General features: G+C 36.5%; 1 protein-coding gene across 1 annotated transcript in view; it reads right to left on the bottom strand.

Moving 5' to 3' along the window:
• BPTF (bromodomain PHD finger transcription factor) overlaps positions 1-21,327 on the bottom strand; it is a 112,079-nt gene that overhangs the window by 69,869 nt on the left and 20,883 nt on the right. The window contains exon 5 of the mRNA XM_044672267.1: positions 4,145-4,330. Within this exon, the coding sequence (XP_044528202.1) occupies positions 4,145-4,330 (186 nt within the window). The remainder of the gene's footprint in view (positions 1-4,144; positions 4,331-21,327) is intronic.

The following is a 21,327-nucleotide window of genomic DNA, read 5'->3' as shown; positions in this document are numbered from 1 at the left end:
GACTAGCCAGGACTGTGGCATTGCAATATAGAGACCCGACCCAAAGCTGTGTATCCAGGAAAAAAGAAGTCCCAGGTGCAGTAGAGGGGCCTAAACTTTTACAGATTGGCAGCTACTGTTTTTATACCTTAGAGCTGAGCCAAAGATCCAGTATGGACTGAGGAGACTTGCAAGTAGGGGTAAAGAACCAAGGCAAGGAGAAATGGCAGGCCTTAGCCTGTATATTGAACAAAAAGGAAGTACAAAAAGCCAACAGTAACTATGTGATTCTCACCCTGAGAAGAAGATATCAGATCCAGTTCAATCTAAAGCCTATGCCAAAATAATTAGGTCAAGAAGTTCAGACCAAAGTGAACCCAGTTAAGTTACTCTGAACCTGACAATGACTGAATCCAGCAGCAGGCTAAGGGAGTTCTAACTAGGGGCATGACCACAGTTGTGTTGCTCAGAAACAAAGATTAGTCAGAACTCAGGAAAGGAGAGCAGTGCTCATACTTTGCCCCAGATCAGACCACTGTGGGAACAATGTAAGCTGCATGTCTTTGAACTTAACTTGTTCCTTGAGAGCCTTGAAAAAACACAACACTCAAACCCTGCCCCATGCTCTCCCAAGAAAGACAACAACAATAAACCTAGCAGTAGAACCAAAAAAAAGAGAGCACATGGAAAAAGTATGGACCAGCCATTCCCTTCAGAAGCAAGCAGAACATGACTTAACATAATATCCCAGTTTGGAAGAAAGGCTAGAAAAATGAGTAAAGAAAAAAGAGGAAAAGGCCAACAAAAACAGATGTCACGATGACGAAGATGCTCAAGATAAAAATCTAGAAGGGAATGATTTTATTTTATTTTTTAAAACCCTTACCTTCCATTTTGGAGTCAATACTGTGCGTTGGCTCCAAGGCAGAAGAGTGGTAAGGGTGGGCAATGGGGGTCAAGTGACTTGCCCAGGGTCACACAGCTGGGAAGTGTCTGAGGCCAGGTTTGAACCTAGGACTTCCCGTCTCTAGGCCTGGTTCTCAATCCACTGAGCTACCCAGCTGCCCCCGGGAATGATTTTAAAATATCTACAAGCAAAGCCTCAAATAAAACAAAGCTTCGACAAAAGTTCAATTAGAATTCCTAGAAGATATAAAGTAGGAAATTTTTTTGTGCTAAAAATAAATTCTAAATTAAAGAAATTATTAAAGTGAAAAAATAGAAAAGAAATGATAATACCTGAGGAAAGAACTGGAAAGGAAATAGGAGCTATGAAAGAACTGGTAAGAAAATTAATAGCTAGGAACAAGAAGCACAACACCTTACCTAAGCAGGAGAGTCTTTCAAAATCAGAATATAGCAAATAAAAGTTAATAATTCCATGACTTAGTTATAAATATTAACAAACAAACAAAAAAAAGGTATCTCATATAGGGGTAGCTGGGTAGCTCAGTGGATTGAGAGCCAGGCTTAGAGATGGGAGGTCCTGGGTTCCAATCTGGCCTCAGACACTTCCCAGCTGTGTGACCCTAGGCAAGTCACTTGACCCCCATTGTCTATCCTTACCACTCTTCTGCCTTGGAGCCAATACACAGTATTGACTCCAAGACGGAAGGTAAGGGTTTAAAAAAAAACACAACTGGGGCAGCTGGGTAGCTCAGTGGAGTGAGAGTCAGGCCTAGAGACAGGAGGTCCTAGGTTCAAACCCGGCCTCAGCCACTTCCCAGCTGTGTGACCCTGGGCAAGTCACTTGACCCCCATTGCCCACCCTTACCACTCTTCCACCTATGAGACAATACACTGAAGTACAAGGGTTAAAAAAAAACAAACAAACAAAAAACAAACAAACAAAAAAAACACAACTGACCTAGAAAACAAAGGAGAGAAAACTTCAGAATCACTGAACTAACTTAAATCCATTACCAAAAAATGAGCCTAAATACATTTTAAAAAATCATGAAAGAAGTCCTCAGATCTTTCAGAATCAGATGACAAGGGAGAAATAGAAAGAATCCACCAGTTATCTCCTGGAAAAAAAAAACCATATGTGAAAAATCACACATAAAATTTAGGGATTCTAAGTCCAAGAAAAAAATATTAGAAGCAGAAAGAATTCAAATACCAAAATGCTATAGTCATTAGGCTCATATATGATCTAGGAGCTATGACTACAAAGGAAAAGAGATTTTGGACTATAATTCAAAAGGTAAGGAATATAAGCTTACAGACAAGAATGATTTACCAAAAAAACTGGAGTATAATCCCACATGAGGAAAAAACGGATCTTTAATGAAAACAGAAGATTGCCAAGCATTTTTTTTAAACCCTTACCTTCCATCTTGGAATCAATACTGTGTATTGGCTCCAAGGCAGAAGAGTGGTAAGGGTAGGCAATGGGGGTCAAGCAACTTGCCCAGGATAACACAGCTGGGAAGTGTCTGAGGCCAGATTTGAACCTAGGACCTCCCATTTCTAGGCCTGGCTCTCAATCCACTGAGCTACCCAGATGCCCCCGCCAAGCAGTTTTAATGAAAAGACTAAAACTGCATAGAAGCTTTGAAACAAACCTCAGGAAACACGTATCACTGGGGTTGGGGGGAAGAGGCTAAGAGTACAACACTTGAACCTCACTTTCATCTGTATAGGGCAGCGGAGGGAAGAATAGACACCCCTAGGTATAGAAATACTTTATACTTAACTAGGAAACAGATAGAAATGGCTTAATTTAGAGGACTCTAAAAAGCCAACTAAAAATTAATTGAAATAATTAACTTCAACAAAGTTGCAGGATATACATCAAACTCATCTAAATCATTAGCATTTATGTGTATTATTAATAAAACACAGTAGGAAAAAGAGAATTTCAATTTGAAATAACTACAGGATATGTAAGATGTCTCTGCCACATACAGGAACTATATGAATGACTACAAATAGAAAACATTTTATAAAAATAAAGTTGAATCTAAATGATTATAATGTGTTATTTGTTCCTGGTTAGGCTAAGTCAATATAATATAAATTATGATCCTACCTAAATTAATTTATGTGCTAAGCCAATCAAACTTCTAAAGGGCTACTTACAAAGCTAGGGGGAAAAATCATCTGGAGGCATGAAAGGTCAGAAATCTCAAGTAAAAAAGAAAAAAGTGAGATAGGCCAAAAAATATTAGATCTCAAAGAAGAAAAAGTAACCATTACAATAATTTGTTACCACTTAAGTGAAAACAGATAAAAAAAAAACTGAAAACAGTAAAACAGATATGGTACACAATTTACAGCAACAAAGGAGCCTAAGCAGACTAGTGTTTAAAAAACTCAGATTTTGGCTATTGAAGTAAAAACTCACTATTTGAAAGAACTACTGGGAAAAGCAACCTAGCACAAATTAGGTACAGACCAACATCTCATGCTGTGTCCTAAAATAAATTCCAAATGGGTACGTGACACCCATAAGCAATTTTAGGAGAGCAAAGAATTAATTCTTTCCCAGATCTGGATGAGGGAAAAGAGTTCATGGCCAAACAAGGGATAGAGATGATTATGGAAGGCAAAATGGCCAATTTTTTAACATGGAATTAAAAAAGTTTTTATACAAATAAAATCAGTGCAGCCAAAATTAGAAAAGAAGCAGATAATTTTACAGTGAGTTTCTCTGACAAAGGTTTCATTTCTAAGAAAATGATTCAACTTGATAAGAATAATAGCCATTCCTCAGTGAATAGTCAAAGGACACGAATAAGCATAATAATAAGTGATGTTAAAAATTTTGAGCCTGACTCATGAAGATAAAATTAAACTTACATTCTACAAAATCTAGCAAGGTAAAGAAATGTATTATTTCAGAATAATTTCCATCCCCAAGTATTTATTTTTTAAAAGCCTTTTAATGAGAGAAAGCCTATGAATTACTTAGTATCCATAGCCATTATTCTTTTCTTTTAAATCTTGATTTCTGAACTTCAATTCTTCAAGTAGTTTCCAACTTTTTATCTTTCTCCAATTAAATACTGGATATTTAAATAAATAAAAATTATCTTACACCAATTAAATATTCCCCATTCAAAGAAGGGAGAGTGATGCAATGGATATTTTGGGGGTGTAAGAGGATATATTGTTTTGTTTAATCTAAAAGTTTAGAATAAATGTGTTGATATAATCTTACCTATTTCTTCTTGAACAGATACAGGTGTATGAGATTCTCTTTCTCCATTTTCAGGATCTTCAGATGTTTTAGTAAAAGATTCACTCTGAGAAGAATTTAGTTCACTACTGCTGTTGCTGTTTTCTGGATAAGGCGGGTTGGGGAGAGTAGCAGTATTATTGCCATCATTCAACTTGGTAGATTCTTCTAAAAAGAGAATAAATAATCTTCAGATTGTGGAATATATTAAAAGAAACATTTAGAAAATACTCTTAACTTTTTTTCAGGGTTCCCTCTACAAAGAGATGAAGAAAAGATGATTAAATATGCATAAATGTAGCATATGATGAATGGTAAACTTAAAACATTTGCCTAAAACTTCTAACTGTACAAGATTGGTTCACTGTAAATTTTTTCAGAAATGAACAGTAACATGCAATATGAATGTAGAACATAGAAACATTCATTCATACAAAATTATTTAAAAAAACATGATCAACATTCAGAGAAGCAAAAGTGAATAAATGCCTAGAGAATTAATTTTGAGCCAATATAACAATAATTACATGCTGGCTTTTTTTGTGAAAGATTATACTAACAGCTTTCAGGATATTATGAGTCACTCTACTTGTTAGTTTGTAGCTTGTTAGTAATACTCCACAAGTAAAAAGATAGTTTAAATTAGCATCACTGATTTAAAGAACATGATTTTAAAAAATTATCATTTTATTCTGCTTCTTCAGCAATATAAAACAACAACCACACTCATTTTGAAATTAAAAAAAAAAAAAAGATATTTATGCCACACAGTATGTAAAATGTATTGGGTTCTTCAAAAGTGATTTAATTTAGGGCAGCTGGGTAGCTCAGTGGATTGAGAGCCAGGCCTAGAGACGGGAGGTCCTAGGTTCAAATCCGGCCTCAGACACTTCCCAGCTGTGTGACCCTGGGCAAGTCACTTGACCCCCATTGCCTACCCTTACCACTCTTCCACCTATAAGTCAATGCACAGAAGTTAAGGGTTTAAAATTAAAAAACCAAAAGCAAAAACCAAAAACAAAAAAAAGTGATTTAATTTAGATATCAATATAATCTATTAAATGCTAAGGAATTATTCTGACTTTTCAAAATTTTGCTAGTCTGCTCTTTTAGGACATACACAAAGAGGTTGTTTTTGGATAAGACAGATAATTCCACTAGTGTAGATAGAGTTCTTTCCCAATGAAGATCAACTCCTTCTTCGGTAATCTAAAGTCTTAGAAAGGTGTTTGAGGCACTGAAGGATTAAGTGACTTATCCAAAGTCTCATAGTCACGATGTGGTCAAGAGACAAAATATATGAATTCAGATCTTTTGAGTTCGGAGGCCAGCTCTCTCCAATTTTTTTTTCTATCTGCATTTGACTCAGGATTACATACATTCTTTTATTTCCAAGTATAGTTTCTCACCTAAATAACTACATTATTAGCATATAGTTATTACTAGTAGAGGAAATGGGGCATAGTGGACAGAGAAAGGGCCTGGAGTCAGTCAGTTAAAATTCTGCTTTTGACATATACTGGCTAGATGAATGGTCAAATTCCTTTGCTCTCTCAGTGCTTTAGGCAACTTCCTGAAAATATTGCAGGGAAGAAGCTAACTTGCATTAAACAATCAAGCATTTACTAAGTTCTTACTATATGCTAGTCACCATATTACTGGAATACAAGTATAAAGAATAAAATTACTCCTACTCAAAATGAGCTTCCATTCTAATGGGAGAAATAAGAGTTTTATCTATATGTGTGTATACATATATTTTGTATAGATATATAATTAATATAAATAATATATAATGCTAATTGATAGATTGGTTAAAACAAGGCAGTTTAGGGAGATTACTAGCACTTAGGGGGTTGGGTGGAGTCAGAAAAGGCTCCATGTAGTAGACTGTACTTACGTCGTTTCTTAAAAGAAGAGAAGGACTTTGAATCTGCAGTAATGAGGACACATATCCTAGCTATGTAGAACAACCAGAGTAAAGGCCTGGAGAGAGCAGATGGAATACCATGTGAAGGACAGAGAGAAGCCTATTTGGCTAGATCACAAAATGTGCAAGGATCTCTGAAGCCAGTGTGTACAGAGCATTAGAAGATAAACCAAAGAGTTTGTTTTATACTAAATACAACAGGAAGTCACTGGATTTAGTGTGATATGAGAGTCACATGGTCCAGATATGTACTTAAAGGAAAATCTGTTCAGCAGAGGTCTGGAGGTCAGGCTGGAATGGAGAGATTTGAGGTTGGGAGAACAATTAGGAGGTAATCAAGGCAAATAATCAAGGCAAGAAATTATGAGATAGATATTAATGACAAGATTTATCAACTGACTGCATACATGGGGAGAGTGAGCAATTCAGAATAATGCTCGAGTTACAAACATGAAACATGGAAGGATGGTGGTGATTTCTGATGGAAACAGTGAAGATGAGAGAGTTTAGGGTGAAAGATAATAGGTTCAGTTTTAGGCATGCTGAGTTTTAGATGTCTCTGGGACATCCAGTGTAAAATGTCTAATTTGCCTATTGGTGATGTAGGACTTCATGAAAAGCAAGGGAACCTGGAATCTGATATGTAGATCTGAGAGTCACTGCCCTAGAGATGATAGTTAAAACCATAGGAGGTGATGAGGTTACCCAGAAAGAGAATGCTGAGGGACAAGAGAAAGCCCAGGACAGAATTTTGGGAAACATCCAAAGTCAGGGAGCATGAAGTGGATGATGAGCCAGCAAAGGGGATTGAGGCATGATCAGAGAAGCAAAAGGAGAACAAGTAGAAGTGATATATAAAAACCCAATAATGTCGTTAAATGTGGACAGCTAGGTGGCATAGTGGATAAAGAGAGCAACAGACCTGGTATTATCTTCCTGACTTCAAATCTGGCCTCAGACATTTAATAGCTGTGTGACCCTGGACAAGTTGCTTAATCTTGTTTGTCTTAATTTCCTCAGTAAAATGTGCTGGAGAAAGAAATGGCAAGCTACACTAGTATCTTAGCCCAAAAAAACCCAAATGAGTAATAAGAGTTGGATGTGATTGAAAATAACTGGAAGTTGTTAAGTGTACTGTCATTGAAGTCCTTATGTGTGTCACTAGGAGAAGCAATTTGGTGTCATAGAAAGAACAATAAATTTGAGGTAACAAAGGGTGTTATATTTGGAATCAAGAGAATTTGGGTTCAAATTTTTGCATTAACTGTATTACTTAAGGTAAATCACACCAATTTTCTCATCTGCAAAATAATCATGTTAAACTAGGTGAACTTCCAACATGAAATCTATGACCTTTATGATCATAGGACGATAAGAACTAGGTTCAAATTCTATCTCTGACACTATGTGTGACGACCATAGGCAAGTCACTATGAATCTCTGTTGGGAAAGTAGGACAATAATGACTACAGTATTCAACTGACAGGGCTGTTAAAAATTAAAATGAAATAAGATATGTAAAGCATTTTATAAATCTTAAAGCCCTCATGATATGCTCAACTTACCTAAGCGTTTTTCAAAATTCCATTTTTTTCTTATATAAAGAGTTTAAGGCTGAGAATTTCTATCGATGTGTTCTTATATTTCACTTTTATAGACTTAGAAAAATTTTTAATGTCTAGAAGGTATTTCATGAACATCTTAATACTTAGGGGAAATCAGGTCAGTTTCATTATGCTTCATCAGTACTTTCAATCTCCAGATGAATTAAGAAAATTTACAAGCTTTAGTATAAGTGATACCTGGAGAAATTGCTCATTTTCAGATTTTCTAGGAAACTAAGCAAAATAAAGTTTTTGTTAGTATGCTTAAATATAAATTCTCAGAAATAGTTTTTGGTCTAAAATCCAGTATTAATAGAATAATAATAGAGCTTAAAGTTTAAGTTTTTCATTACTATAAAATCTAATAGGCAGTTATGGCATAGTGGCAAGAGAGCTGGTTAGGAAGGCTTGCTTCTGATGCTTACTGGCTATGTGATTTGGACTAAGTCAGTTAACCTCTCTGTGCTCTGGGAAATGAAGAATACACATGACAGAAAAGGTGCCAATGAACACTGTCAAAAGGAGGCTTCCCATATTCATGAAATCACATGTCTAGTCCTGTCCCCTATAAAATGGATGTCATTTAGATTAGTTCCTATGTGGAGTTTGTTCCTCACTTTGTATCATAACTCAAAAATATTCTGAGTTTGAAGGTAAGAAGTGCAAAATGTAAGTATTGGGCATTAGAGAATTAATAATCAAAATAATATGCCAATGTTTCCCCAGAACATCACGATGGTATTCATCTTTTAATGCCTATCTTTCCAGAAATGTATTTAATCATCATTTGGTAGTCTGAAATCTTTTTTTCTTTACATAAGGGTTCTCAGACCACAATTTCCAATTCTTTTTTTAGGACAATAACGTGTTATACATTTTTAATTTTAATAAGATTTTTAAAGGTGTGGGGAAAAAATCTTTCTTCTCAACTATTTCTGAATAAATGATACCATTAAAAGGTGTATCAGAAAATGTGTTTGACAAACATAGGGTTTTTTGAAGTGTCTGAGTGATCTAAAACATTGAATTTTGGAGCCACTTCTTACCAGGTGATATTTCTACCAATAAGCATTGCCAAAACTATTCCACACTAAACGTACCTAAGATTCTTGATGCTATAAAAAATACCTCTAAGATCCTCAGTCTTCAAGTTTAGATTCTGGTATTTCTTTCTGCTACATCTATGCAAAAACCACATAGAGATAAACTACTTGGAAAGAAATGTGTGTCCCTTAGAATGGGTCTTCTTGGGCCCATTTTACCTAAAGGTAATTAAAAAATACTATGCCATTCAAATTTGGTAAAAAGTTATTTATAATACAAAAGACTGAAGGTAGATGGAAAAAAGAACTAAGCATGAATAGTAATTTTTAATGATACTTGAAGTTTAATTTTTCCCCTTTTCTAATTCCACTTTCTTCTAATGCCCAAAGAAGGCAGAAATATAGTATACTAAGAATCAAGATGTACAGGAAATGCAATAGGGTAGAAATTTTGGAATAGAGAAGAATAATTAAGATAGAGCACAGACATAGTGTGCATTCCTTAAAAAAAAAAAAAAGGCTCAATATCAATTAACCCTAAGAATTTAAGAAAAAGTCACAGAAGCACCAAGGGGGACAAAGAGATAGCAGTAGTTTGTCATGGGCATTACTATGTAAAAACAGAACAAAACTTCATCCCTTTGTAAAAACAGAGAGTAGACTGGCAAATGAGAGCAACCAATGACATCTTGGTTTTCTACCCTTCACTATCAATGGATCCAGTTTGGGACAGTACTGGGCTCTAACATTGGCACCTTCCAGTGGATATGAAGGCCTCCTCCATTTAGAATATGGTCCTGTGTGGAAGCACAACCTTCTTCACTGGGGGGGTAGGGAGGAAGACCCCAAAATAGTTTTTAAGGAACTGACAGACACCAAGCCTCATGTGATCAAGACCAGGACCTAGACACCAGACCAAGTATAAACAAGGAATCAAATATATACTCTTGTGTATTTTGGGTGTGCCAAATCCCCATCATCTTGGTATAAGGCTAAGGAATTGGTGTCATCTTAGTTTGGTTATATCTCTGAGAGTCTGATCAAATCTTTAATGTCCTATATACTTAAACCAATGTAACTAGCTGTCTATACTCCTCATTATCTCCCACCACTCCCACTGCAGTTTGGAGAAAGAGTAAGCCATCATCAGAAGACCCTAAAGATTGGGAGTCCCCTGTCACCGGGTATTCCCCCCAATTTATGGCTAAGAGATCCTATTTGGGGGGGGGGGAAGATTTAGATGTCTTTAATTGTTTGTCCTTCATTTTCTGGTTTTTTTCTGTGCAGAAGTTATCAAGTGTTAGAGCTTTTTTCTTGGTCTTTTTGGTGTTTATTTCTTGGGCCTTGCTTGGCATCATTATGCTGTCTCAGCCAGAAGTCTGAGTAAGGCAAGCAGATTCTCTTTGTATGGAGCTAAGGAGCAGTTTTTGCCTGAGGCTACTTTGCGAGTCTCCTGGCTTCCACAGTCTGCTAGGCCTTTGCTGTCTGTGGTCCTTCTCAGAGTCGCTCCTTTGCCCAAGGTCTGCGCTCCCCAGCCTCCTGAGGTCTCTAGTCTAGCTGTTCTCAGGGTCAAGCCTCCGTGGTCCTAGTCGGCTGTCCAGAGTCTGCAAACTGGCCCACGCTTGCTCCTCCACCTGAGGTTTTCCCCTGAGTCTCAGCACGCTGAGCTGCTTCTACTGTCTGTTGCCTCTCTCAGCCCCACTCCAGGGCCCAAGGTCTACGCTCCCCAGCCTCCTGGAGTCTCAAGTCTTGCTGCTCTCAGGGGCAAGCTCCTAGTGGTACGAATTAGCTGCCAAGGAGCTAGATTTTGCACCCTCACTCACTCTAACTCTGGTGCGTCGAGCGCCTCTGACTCTGGTACTTTGATACTGTACCCTATTGTGGGGTCCCTTCTTTCATCTGGATTGTTTTTTTGTCCTTTGGAGGTATGCTGGTGGTCGGTAGTGAGGAGAGTAAAAAGCACCCTGCTTCTACTCTGCAGCCATTTTAACCCAGAAGCCCCGAGATCCCACTTTCTATATCCCCTTTTCCTCTATTACCACTGTTTACTCTCTTACCACCATCCAGTGTTGATCATCCCTTTCCCTAGTCTATCTCTTCCTTTGACTTCTCTTTCATTTTGCCCTCTGAAACATCTATCCAATTATTAATAAAAGACACTCCACACTCCACCCTGCCCAATCATTCAGGCACTGAGTTGATATTTATTCTCTTCTCACTCTTTTTCCTCTCCCTCCTCTTTAGACCAGGGATTCTTAACCTGGGGTGAATGAAAGGGATGGGGGGATGTAGAGATAATAACTATATTTCAAAGATTAACCTGTTTGGCATTCTGGCAAAGCCTATGGACCTCTTAGATAGTATTTTTAAATGTATAAAATAAAATATATGGGATTACAAATGAAAGTCATTCTAAGAAGAGGTCCATAGGCTTTGCCAGAATGTCAAACAGGTCCAAGACATGAAAAAGATTAAGAACTTTTGCTCCAAAATCTCTCTTTTGGTGAATATATTGATAAGCTTCCATGGGTTTAATTATCTTTATGCAGATGACCCCAAGGTGTATATATTCACTCTGGTTTCTCTCCTTAACTCTTTTTTTTTTTTTTTTTTTTTTTTTTAATTTTAAACCCTTAACTTCTGTGTATTGACTTATAGGTGGAAGATTGGTAAGGGTAGGCAATGGGGGTCAAGTGCCCAGGGTCACACAGCTGGGAAGTGTCTGAGGCTGGATTTGAACCTAGGACCTCCCGTCTCTAGGCCTGGCTCTCAATCCACTGAGCTACCCAGCTGCCCCCCTCTCCTTAACTCTTAATTTGAACACACCAATTTTAAATTTATAATTGGAACTGGAAATCCTGTAGACATCACAATTCAATATGTTTAAAAAAAAAGAAAAAGAAAACAAACACTCATATTTCACACTATACACTCATTTTACAAACCTCTCTGTTTAGTGACTACCATCATCCTTCCACTTACCCAGGTTTGTAACCTTAGAATCATTCTTTACTCTTGACTTCTGCAACTTCCATTTTAAGGAAAGGTCAGGTCAGGTCAGCTCAGCCATGCTCATTCACTCATTCTTTTCAGGGTTCTGCTGATTTTCTGGACTACTTTCTCCATCATAACCCAACAGCCTTTTAACCCTGGAGGTTCCCTCAGCCTCTGTGGTCCCTTCTTCAGATTGGTCACTTTCTCCTGAAATCTCTATTCAGAGGAAGTCCAGAGCTCTCTAGACTGCTCTTTCTCTATCATGCTTCTCTCTATCCTATTGCTTATGAGCTTCTTTTTATGTGTAGTGTTCCCCCAACAGAATGTAAGGCCCTGGAGGTAGAACCAAGATAGAGGGGTAGCAGGGAAAACTACAGGAAACTTTTGAAACAAATCCAGAAAACGTAGCAAACCAAATTCTGATTGAGAATCCAAGAAAAACTACAGTAAATCATTTTTCTTTTTTTTCAAACCCTTACCTTCTGTCTTAGAATCAACCCTGAGTATGGTTCCAAGGCAAAAAGAGAGGCAACCCTAGATAACTGGGGATAAGAGACTTACCTACGGTCACAACTCCCATCTCTAGGTCTGGCTTTCTAAATCACTGAACCACGTAGCTGACCTACAATGAATCATTTTTCCAGACCAGTTTGGTTTAGAAAGAAAGATATAGAGGTCTGTGAATACTGGGGTGAGGGATCAGCCAGGAGTTTGCCTTGAGGAGCAGAGCAGCACACAGAGAAACTTAATTATACCAGGGAAAAGAAGAGATCTCAAACCTGTAAGTTCAATGTAAAGTTTAAAAACAAATGTCAAGTGACCGTTTTGTTCCCTATTAGGCAGTTTTGGGTTGTAGATTCAGGATAGTCTAAGGAGAGGACTTGTACCTAGAGGAAGAGTTTTGAGGTAAAGGATAGTAACAGGTTCTAGGCAGCATACTGAGAGAGGAGCAAGTTCAGAAACTAGCAGCGGCTAGAGCTTGGGAGATAATTTTCCCTAACCTACCTTTTCCTTCCCTCCTAGAGTCTTCCTCTTCTCTCTTCCTAGTTTTCTTTTAAAATCAAACAGAATACTCCCAAGGCTTTTGCCTAATTAGGCTACTCCAAAATCCTTGATGATGATAGGTTTGAGAAGAGACACATGCACTATCTCCCCATATTAAAGTTTAAACAATATTTGCTTAGTCCCCTATGACTGTTCATAGTGATCATTTTGTGTTTCTCTTCTGTGTTTAGACTTCAAAATTTATACAAACTTCTGATTTTTTTCATTAGCAAGGCTTAGAAGTCCTTGATTATATTTCATCATTTTTCCATTTAAATGTAAAATGTAAATTACATTTAAATTTTAAAATGATTACATTAGAACCACAGGTGAGCCTGTAGTACACCAGAGTACTAGTCTTTCCTGAATACCCTATATGCCCCAGTAAAGTCCTTAGTTCCATGTAGGAAGGTAAAAATTTAACTTTATTGGGACCCTTCTGATTATTCTTTCACAGTTCCTTCTAAATAAAAATTTATATTTAAATGTAATCTTTTTTCCTTGTAGGATTATACTTAGTTTTGCTGGTTATTTTGGTAGAAATATTTGGTTGCCTTCTAGAATATCATATCCAAACTCTACCTCCCTTAAAAGTCACGACTGCTAAATTTTGTGTGATCATGACCGTTTCTCCTCAGTCCTTGAATTCTTTCTTTCAAGTTCCTTACAGATTTTTTTTTGGTCTTTGTAAATATCTAGAATTGAATACAATGTGTCTAATTTACAGAAAGTGTTTAATTGCTTAGAAACAAGTCCAGGTCTCTCCTATATATAAACCTGTACTTGACACCTTGTGATCCCCTCAAACTTTCATTCTGTATCTTTTTTCCTTTTAATAGCCAAATTCTGAGAAAAAGCTATTTATATACTCCCTACATTTCTTCCCCAATCCCTCATCTCTCAACCCCTTGCAATAGGATTTCTAATCCCAATAAAACAGATTTGAACTTCTACTAGCTGAGTGACCATAGGCATATCTTAAGTCTCAGTTTCTTCATCTGTAAAATAGCTACAATACCTACCCTGTAGGTTGCTGAGTGGCGCTAAGGAGACAATATATAAAGTTCTTTGCAAACTTTACAGCGTAATATTAGATATTACCATTATCAATTTCCAAATCTCATTGCAACAACCTAACTGGCTATGAGTCTATTCTAGACTCTCCTCTCTCCAATCCTTATTCTTAATTCTTCCTTCAATGTTATACTCTTGTTTAACCTGACATTTAAAGATTTCTACGTATCTATCTAGACTTATCCATTATTGCCCTTCACACATTCTACATTACAGTCAAACTGGCCAACAACTGTTCCCCAGTTAGCAGGGAATTTCATCTCTCATTTCTGTGCATTTACAATGGCTGTCCTACATTTCTGGTATTATGAAGTCAATTTAAAAAAGCTTTTTTCATATGAATGGTTTTCTAACCATATTTTCCTCATTCTGTATTTGAATAGCTGATTTTTTCTACTTGATGAGGTTACTTTGCAAAGGCATGACATTCGTGATAGGAAGCCATGATGGTTTCAAGAGATTGATGCTTCCTTAAGTGTTCATAAGACAATATGACAATACTTAAATAACTTCTTATAGGATCTTTTGAGGAATGAAGCTCACTACTGTACATTTTCTAGAACATATCTTTCCGACTTTTTGAAAAATGCAGTTATTTGCTTTTTTCCAACCTTCTGGCTTCCCCCCAGTTTCCTCAAAGACTACAGAAAGCAATGTTTACAACATCAAGTTCTTTTGGAATCCTGAAATGTAATTCATTGTGGCCAAGTGAAAACTTCACAACACTTAAGATATTCTTACTTTTTCTTCCTTTATCTTGGGTTTTAATTTCCTTTTACACATTTTTTCTATCTTTTTTTTTTTAAGCCTAAAGTTTATTCTCCTTGAGGAAAGAAATGGAAGCAAAGAAGAAGTTGAATAGGTCTATTCTTTCAGTTTTTAACATAGTGGCTCATCTACCTCGTTCTTATCATAAATGCAACTCAAGAAGTGCTTTTACAGGGAATCATGAAAGAGTAATTATAAAGGTCTCAATAAAGTTAAACTGTAATCTTAGGAAGATAATACATGTAGCTCCTAAGAACTCTCCTGGAGTGTATAGGTTTTTCAGGGAAGACTAGTACCTCTGATGTGAGAGCTCACCTGTAGCTCCAAGAAGACAGAATGCACAGCAGCCACACCCTGGTAAACCACCTTGGCAAGAGAGTTAAACAAGGCTGACAGTAACCAACAGGCCTCAAACCCATCAATAAATGGAGCAGAGGAGAAGAGAAGGGAATCTATTCCAGACACATGAAGACTTTTCCTAGCAGAAGGGGCAGATGGGAACATTTTGTTTCAATGGCTAAGAAGGTGGCTGAAGCAGGTCCCATGGAACGCTTAGAGCTTGGTTAGACACTGAAGAAATTAAGATCATTCACTCTATCCTGAGCCAACAGCAGATGTCTTGACTTTTGAGCTGCCATGGGACTTGGATGACTCTTGAAGAGAGAACGAGGCCTACAATTTTGTGCAACTCTGCTTCACCAAAGTCCAATTTATGGGGTCAGCTGGGTGGCTCAGTGGATTGAGAGTCAGGCCTAGAGACAGGAGGTCCTAGGTTCAAATCTGGCCTTAGGCACTTCCCAGCTGTGTGACCCTGGGCAAGTCACTTGATCCCCAATGCCTACCCTCACCACTCTTCCACCTAGGAGCCAATACACAGAAGTTAAGGATTTTAAAAAAAAAAAAAAAAGCAAAGTCCAATTTACGTATAAGTCAAAAGACATTAGGAATGATGTCATTTTGGTCCTCTCTGAGTAAGAAGGACAGTAAGAAGAACATTTACCATTATTAGGGTAGTTAAAAGGAGTTTACACAGAATGAGGGCTTGGATGTGAGTTGATTATGTTGGAATGATCTCCAAAAAAATGAAGGGATAGACAAGAGGGATGCATTAGAAGAAGCGGGAAGAGACAGAATGGGGAAATTTTTTCTCACATAAGAGAGGCACTCAAGGAAAACCTTCAATAGTGGAAGAGAAAATGGTCTCAGAAATGTAACTTATTCAATAGGGAAATAGAAGGGGAAGGGAAGAATCAGAGAAAGGAGAGAGGATTGATAAAAAGGATGACAGATCAAGGAAGACAGTGGTTAAGCAAAACAGGATTATGGGGGAGAGGATAAAAAGAAAACTATAAGAAGAAACAGAAGAAAAGGGGATGGAGGGAAACACAGTAATCATACTGTGAATGTGAATGGGATGAGCTCATCTATAAAATGGAAGCAGTTAGCAGAATGGATTAGAAATCAGAATTCAACAATATGTTGTTTACAAGAGACAGATGAAACACCAAGACACACACACAAAGAGTTAAAATAAAAGGCTAGAGCAGAATCTATTATGCTTCACCTGAACTAAAAAAACACAAAAAAACACAGGAGGAACCAATCATATATCAGATAAAATAAAAGTAAAAATAAACCCAATTATAAGAGATAATCAGGGATACTACATTTTATTAAAAGGCACTATAGACAAAAAAAATGTTTATAGAACGTCTCTCTATTGGAATAGGAACACAAATGAAAGCATATGATTTATCATTTGTTCACTTGGGTATATGTTTTGGTTTAATAAGATTATTCACTTACAAAAATGAATACTATAGAAATATGTTTTGCCTGATAATACATGTATAACCCAGACTGAACTGCTCGCCAACTCCAGAAGAGGGAACGGAAGGAGAGAGACAATCTAGGTCATATGACTTTGGATGTGGAAATTTGTTACTAAAATAAAAATTTAAACATAAAAAATTATAAAAAACAAAGTCTCTCTGATAAAGATCTCATTTCTTAAATATATGCCAAGTATAGATCTTTACAAAACTTATAAAAATAAAAACAATTCTCTGATAAATGATTGAAGGATATAAATTGGTAGTTTTCAGAAAAAATTAAAGTTATCTATAGTCATATGAAAAAATATTTTAAATCACTAATGATTAGAAAAAAGCAAATAAAAATAACTCTTGAGGTATCACCTCACATCTATCAGAAATGACAAATGTTGGAGGGGATGAAGGAAAAATAGTCACTCTAATGGAGTAGTGAACTGGACCAGCCATTATGGAGAACAATTTGGAACCAGGTCCAAAGAGATATAAAGCTGTGATTTTTGACCCAGCACTAATACTACTAGGTCTGTATCCCAAAGAGATAAAAGAAAAAGGAAATAAACCTATATGTACAAAAATATTTATAGCACCTCTTTTTGTGGTGACAAAATTGGAAAACAAGGGGATGCTAATCAATTGGGAATGCACAGATTGTGGCATATGGTTCAAATAGAATATTACTGTCCTGTGGGAAATGAAGGGGGTGATTTCTGAAAACATAACAAAACCTATATGAATGGATACAAAGTGAAATGAGAAGAACTAAGAGATAAATGAGCACAGTAACAGCAATGTTGTAATAATGATTAATTGTGAAAGATCTGGCTATTCTGATCAATAAAATGATGCAAGACAATTCCAAAGGACTCATAATTGAAAAATTGCCATTCACCTCTAGAGAGAGAACTGGTGAACCCTGAATGTAAACTGAAGTATAATTTTTTTTTCTCTTTATTTTTCTTGCTTCTTAAGAAATATTTACTTCCAAATTCTCTCTTTCCCTTCTGCCCCCTCCCTTCAGCCTTCTTAGTAGCTGGTAGAGGGGGTAGAAAAGGAGAGAATTTGGAACTAAATATTTAACAGGAAAAGAACCCTAAAATTAAGTAAATAAATAAGCAATGAATAAATGCTAGATAAAAAATAGTTTTGTTTTGGTTTTTTGTCTTTTAAGAACATTTTGTATGGGCCCTTGCTTATTCTGTGTATTGGTTTTTGTGAATTTTTTCTTGGCCAAATGGTTCCTGCTTGGATCTTGTGAATATTTATTTCTAGAATATTTAGCTTGTTTAAATTGAGAAGCTTCTTGTGAAACTTCTTTTTTTACTGAGATAATTCTCAATTGTATTTTTTTCACCCTTACATTCTACCTTAGAATTAATTATAAGATAGAAGGGCAGGAAGGGCTAGATAATTGGGGTTAAGTGACTTGCTCAGGGTCATACGGTTAGGAGGTGTCTGAGGCCAAATTTGAACCCAGATCCTCTGGATTCCAAGCCTGGCTTTCTATTCATTGTGCTACCTAGCTACCCCTCTCAATTGTATTTTTAGAATTATTTTAAGAGTCTCTTTGACATCTTCCCTTTTACAGACCTAACATACCTATCACTTCTCCCAAGTTTTAAAGGTATCTTTACTAAATCATATATAGTGTCCCAAAGTCTTAATGCAGTTTTATGCAACTAGAATTTAAGTAGCTTAAAAATACACCTAAAATTTTGAGCCGCACTGAATATACCATCATGTATAACTTTTGTCTCCTTTGTTATCATGAACTTTAAGATGATACAGTCACTTTCTGCCAAAGATCTCATCATTTTGACTTTATTAACTAGCACTTCCTCCTTGTTAGAACTGGGGTCTGGAAAAGCAATTTCTTTTAGCACTTCATTTAACTTCTGAGAGGTGAAAATCTTAGTAAAGTAAAGCAAGAATTGCCTGATGTTTTTAGTGGGGCAAGACTGATGATCTCAATCAGATTATAGCATTATGGATTTAAATCTGTAATACACTTTCAGTTATCCAATTTAACTCCTTTAACAGAAAAGAAAACTGAGGCTCAGAGAGTTAATTTGATCAAACTGCAAAGGCAATAAGCAGCAGAGCCAGCATTCAAATCAAGGTCTTCCGGCTACAAATCTAGCACATTCTCCACACCATGTTCCTTAATTACTCAATTTGCCTCTGTGTACATTTTGTTGTCTCTATCAGAAATTCAACTTTATTTCCTCCATGAAGTTGGCTGCGGCATATAAGTAATATCAACATAACATTTCTCCTCTCACCTCTTCCTTAATTTCCACTGTTTTTCTGCCTTTGCATCTCTATGTATATATGCATACCTCCAGAAAACCAAACACATGATTGCTCGATCCCATTTTGAACATTTCCAAATATAAGGAAAGGGCTTATAACTTCAAAATAGAATTTTAATAAATATTTATTGTGCATCTATTACATAAGCAGTGGATATAGCAGAGAACACCTGAGTTCAGGTTGTTTCTGATACATTTACTAATTCTAATCCTATGACAAGGAAATTTACTTAGCCTCTTAAGTGCACTAGACAATTGTATTAGTTGCAGAGCAGCTGCATTGGTGGAGATCAATTCCTCCCTGAATTCATTTCTTGGATGAAATCATAGGTTCATATTTCTTTTAAATATAGATACCAAAGGAAATAATAGACACTTAGAAGAGAAAAACATTAAATAAAATGATCTCTGTCTTCCTGTAATTCACCATCCAATAGACTGTCTATATCTGCTTCTGAATAACTTATAGTCATTAGTTCTAGTTCTGCTTCTAGATTCAGATGACAAAATATCTGAATGACACAATGTTAACAAGGTATACTAAGTACATTGTAGCAAAGCAATCCTTTTTTCCCTCCCTATTCCACTCACCTTGGAGGCGCATCCAAATCTTTTCATCCCTTCTTAAACATCTCACTGCTCCTTCTCCCAGAGAACTTTGCCTCATATTTCAGTGAAAAAGTTGTGGCTATCTGCTGAGAAGTACTATCTTCTCCACTCCTAATCATTTCAATCAAGTGTTTTTCATCATCATCTCTTCCTTCATTCTGGACTGGCATAAAGTTGGCCTTCTCCTTAAAAAGGCACAACTTCTACTTGGACAAATGATACTATTCTATCATCCTTTCCTTTCCAGCAGATTGCTTATTCTATGAATCTCACTTTCACTGATCTTCAATCTCTTCCAGTCTACTGGCTGTTTTTTTGAATCCCTAAAAATACAGCTATGTCTTTTCCGTTTTCAAAAAAATCCACCTTTCTGTAGCTAAACTCCTTGAGAAGGCCATCTACAATAAATGTCTTCATTTCCTTTCCTTATCTTCTTAATTCTCTACAGTTTGGCTTCCAACCTATTTATTCAACTGCTCTTCTCAAAGTTACTTAATCGACTGGCCTCCTCTCAATCCTCATCCTTCTGGACCTCTCTGCAGCTTTGGACACTGTTATTACCTTTTTCTTCTTGATACTCTCTTCTTCTTTTTTCAAAAAAAATTTTTAATGCTTATCTTCTGTCTTGGAGTCAATACTGTGTATTGGTTCCAAGGCAGAAGAGTGGTAAGGGTAGGCAATGGGGGTCAAGTGACTTGCCCAGGGTCACACAGCTGGGAATTTGAACCTAGGACCTCCTGTCTCTAGGCCTGGCTCTCTATCCACTGAGCTACCCAGCTGCCCCTGATACTCTCTTCTTTATAGTAATCTCTTCTTGTTTTCCTTCTACCTACCTAACCATTTCTCATATTTGCTGGATCTTCATCCAGGTCACATGAAGTAATTGTGAGTGCCCCTTAGGACACAGAACTAGAACTCCTTTTCTTCTCCTTCTATACTATTTCACTTGGTAATTTCATCGTCTTCCATAGATTCAATTATAATCTCCTCACTGATAATTTTCAGATCTTCTTATCCAGTCCTAATCTCTCTCCTAACCTCCAAACTCATATTTCTAGATTTTGGACACCTCAAACTGATTTGCCAACAAACATCTTAAACTCAGCAGGTTGAAAACTACTCATCTGATGAAATCACACCTTTTTCAAATTAACAATTAATAATTCTTATTGACAGAATGATTTTAGATAACTCTGAAGGTAAGAAAGGTCTTCATTATATAAAGTATAAATTTCCCTCTATACATTTCTAAGACATATTCCAAGACAGTTAACATGTCCCTCCTGAGTCTTCTCTTCTTCAAAATAAATAGTCTGTTCTCTTATAGTAAGATGTTGAGGCTTTCCACATCCATGTCACTCTCCATGGGACCCTTTACAACTTGTATTTTGGTGTCCACCACTGACCCCAATGCCCTAGATATGGTGTGATTATGGCAGAGAGCATTAAGACTATAACTTTCTTTATTAAGTCTACTCTGCTTCTGGATATATCCTAAGGTCAAATGAGCTGATTTAGCTATCATACCTACTAATGACTCACAATGTTTGCAATCCACTAAAATTTATATCTATCTTACTAGCAAATTGATGTTATACATATCCATACATATCCCATCTTGCACTTATGAAATTAATTTTAAAAATCTGATTGTACAGCAACATTTGTCCCAAATTAAGTTTCAATGTATAGACAGTTCAATATTTTAGTTTGTCAAGACTTTTTTGAATTCTGACTCTACCATCCATTGTGCTAATTTATCCCCAACTCTGTGTCACCTGTAAATCTGATAGACATGACATCCATGCCTTTACTCAGGTAACTGATAAATATATTAACCAACATAGAATAAAGAACAGTTCCATGGTATGCATTAGTAGAGTTCCCAGGGGTATCTTCCAAGCTGACATCAAACTATTAATAATTTGTTAAATGCTTTCATAAAATATCAACAA

The sequence above is a fragment of the Gracilinanus agilis genome, chromosome 4, assembly GCF_016433145.1.
Source record: "Gracilinanus agilis isolate LMUSP501 chromosome 4, AgileGrace, whole genome shotgun sequence".
Classification (NCBI taxonomy): domain Eukaryota; kingdom Metazoa; phylum Chordata; class Mammalia; order Didelphimorphia; family Didelphidae; genus Gracilinanus; species Gracilinanus agilis.
This window is presented reverse-complemented; position numbering and strand designations above follow the sequence as displayed.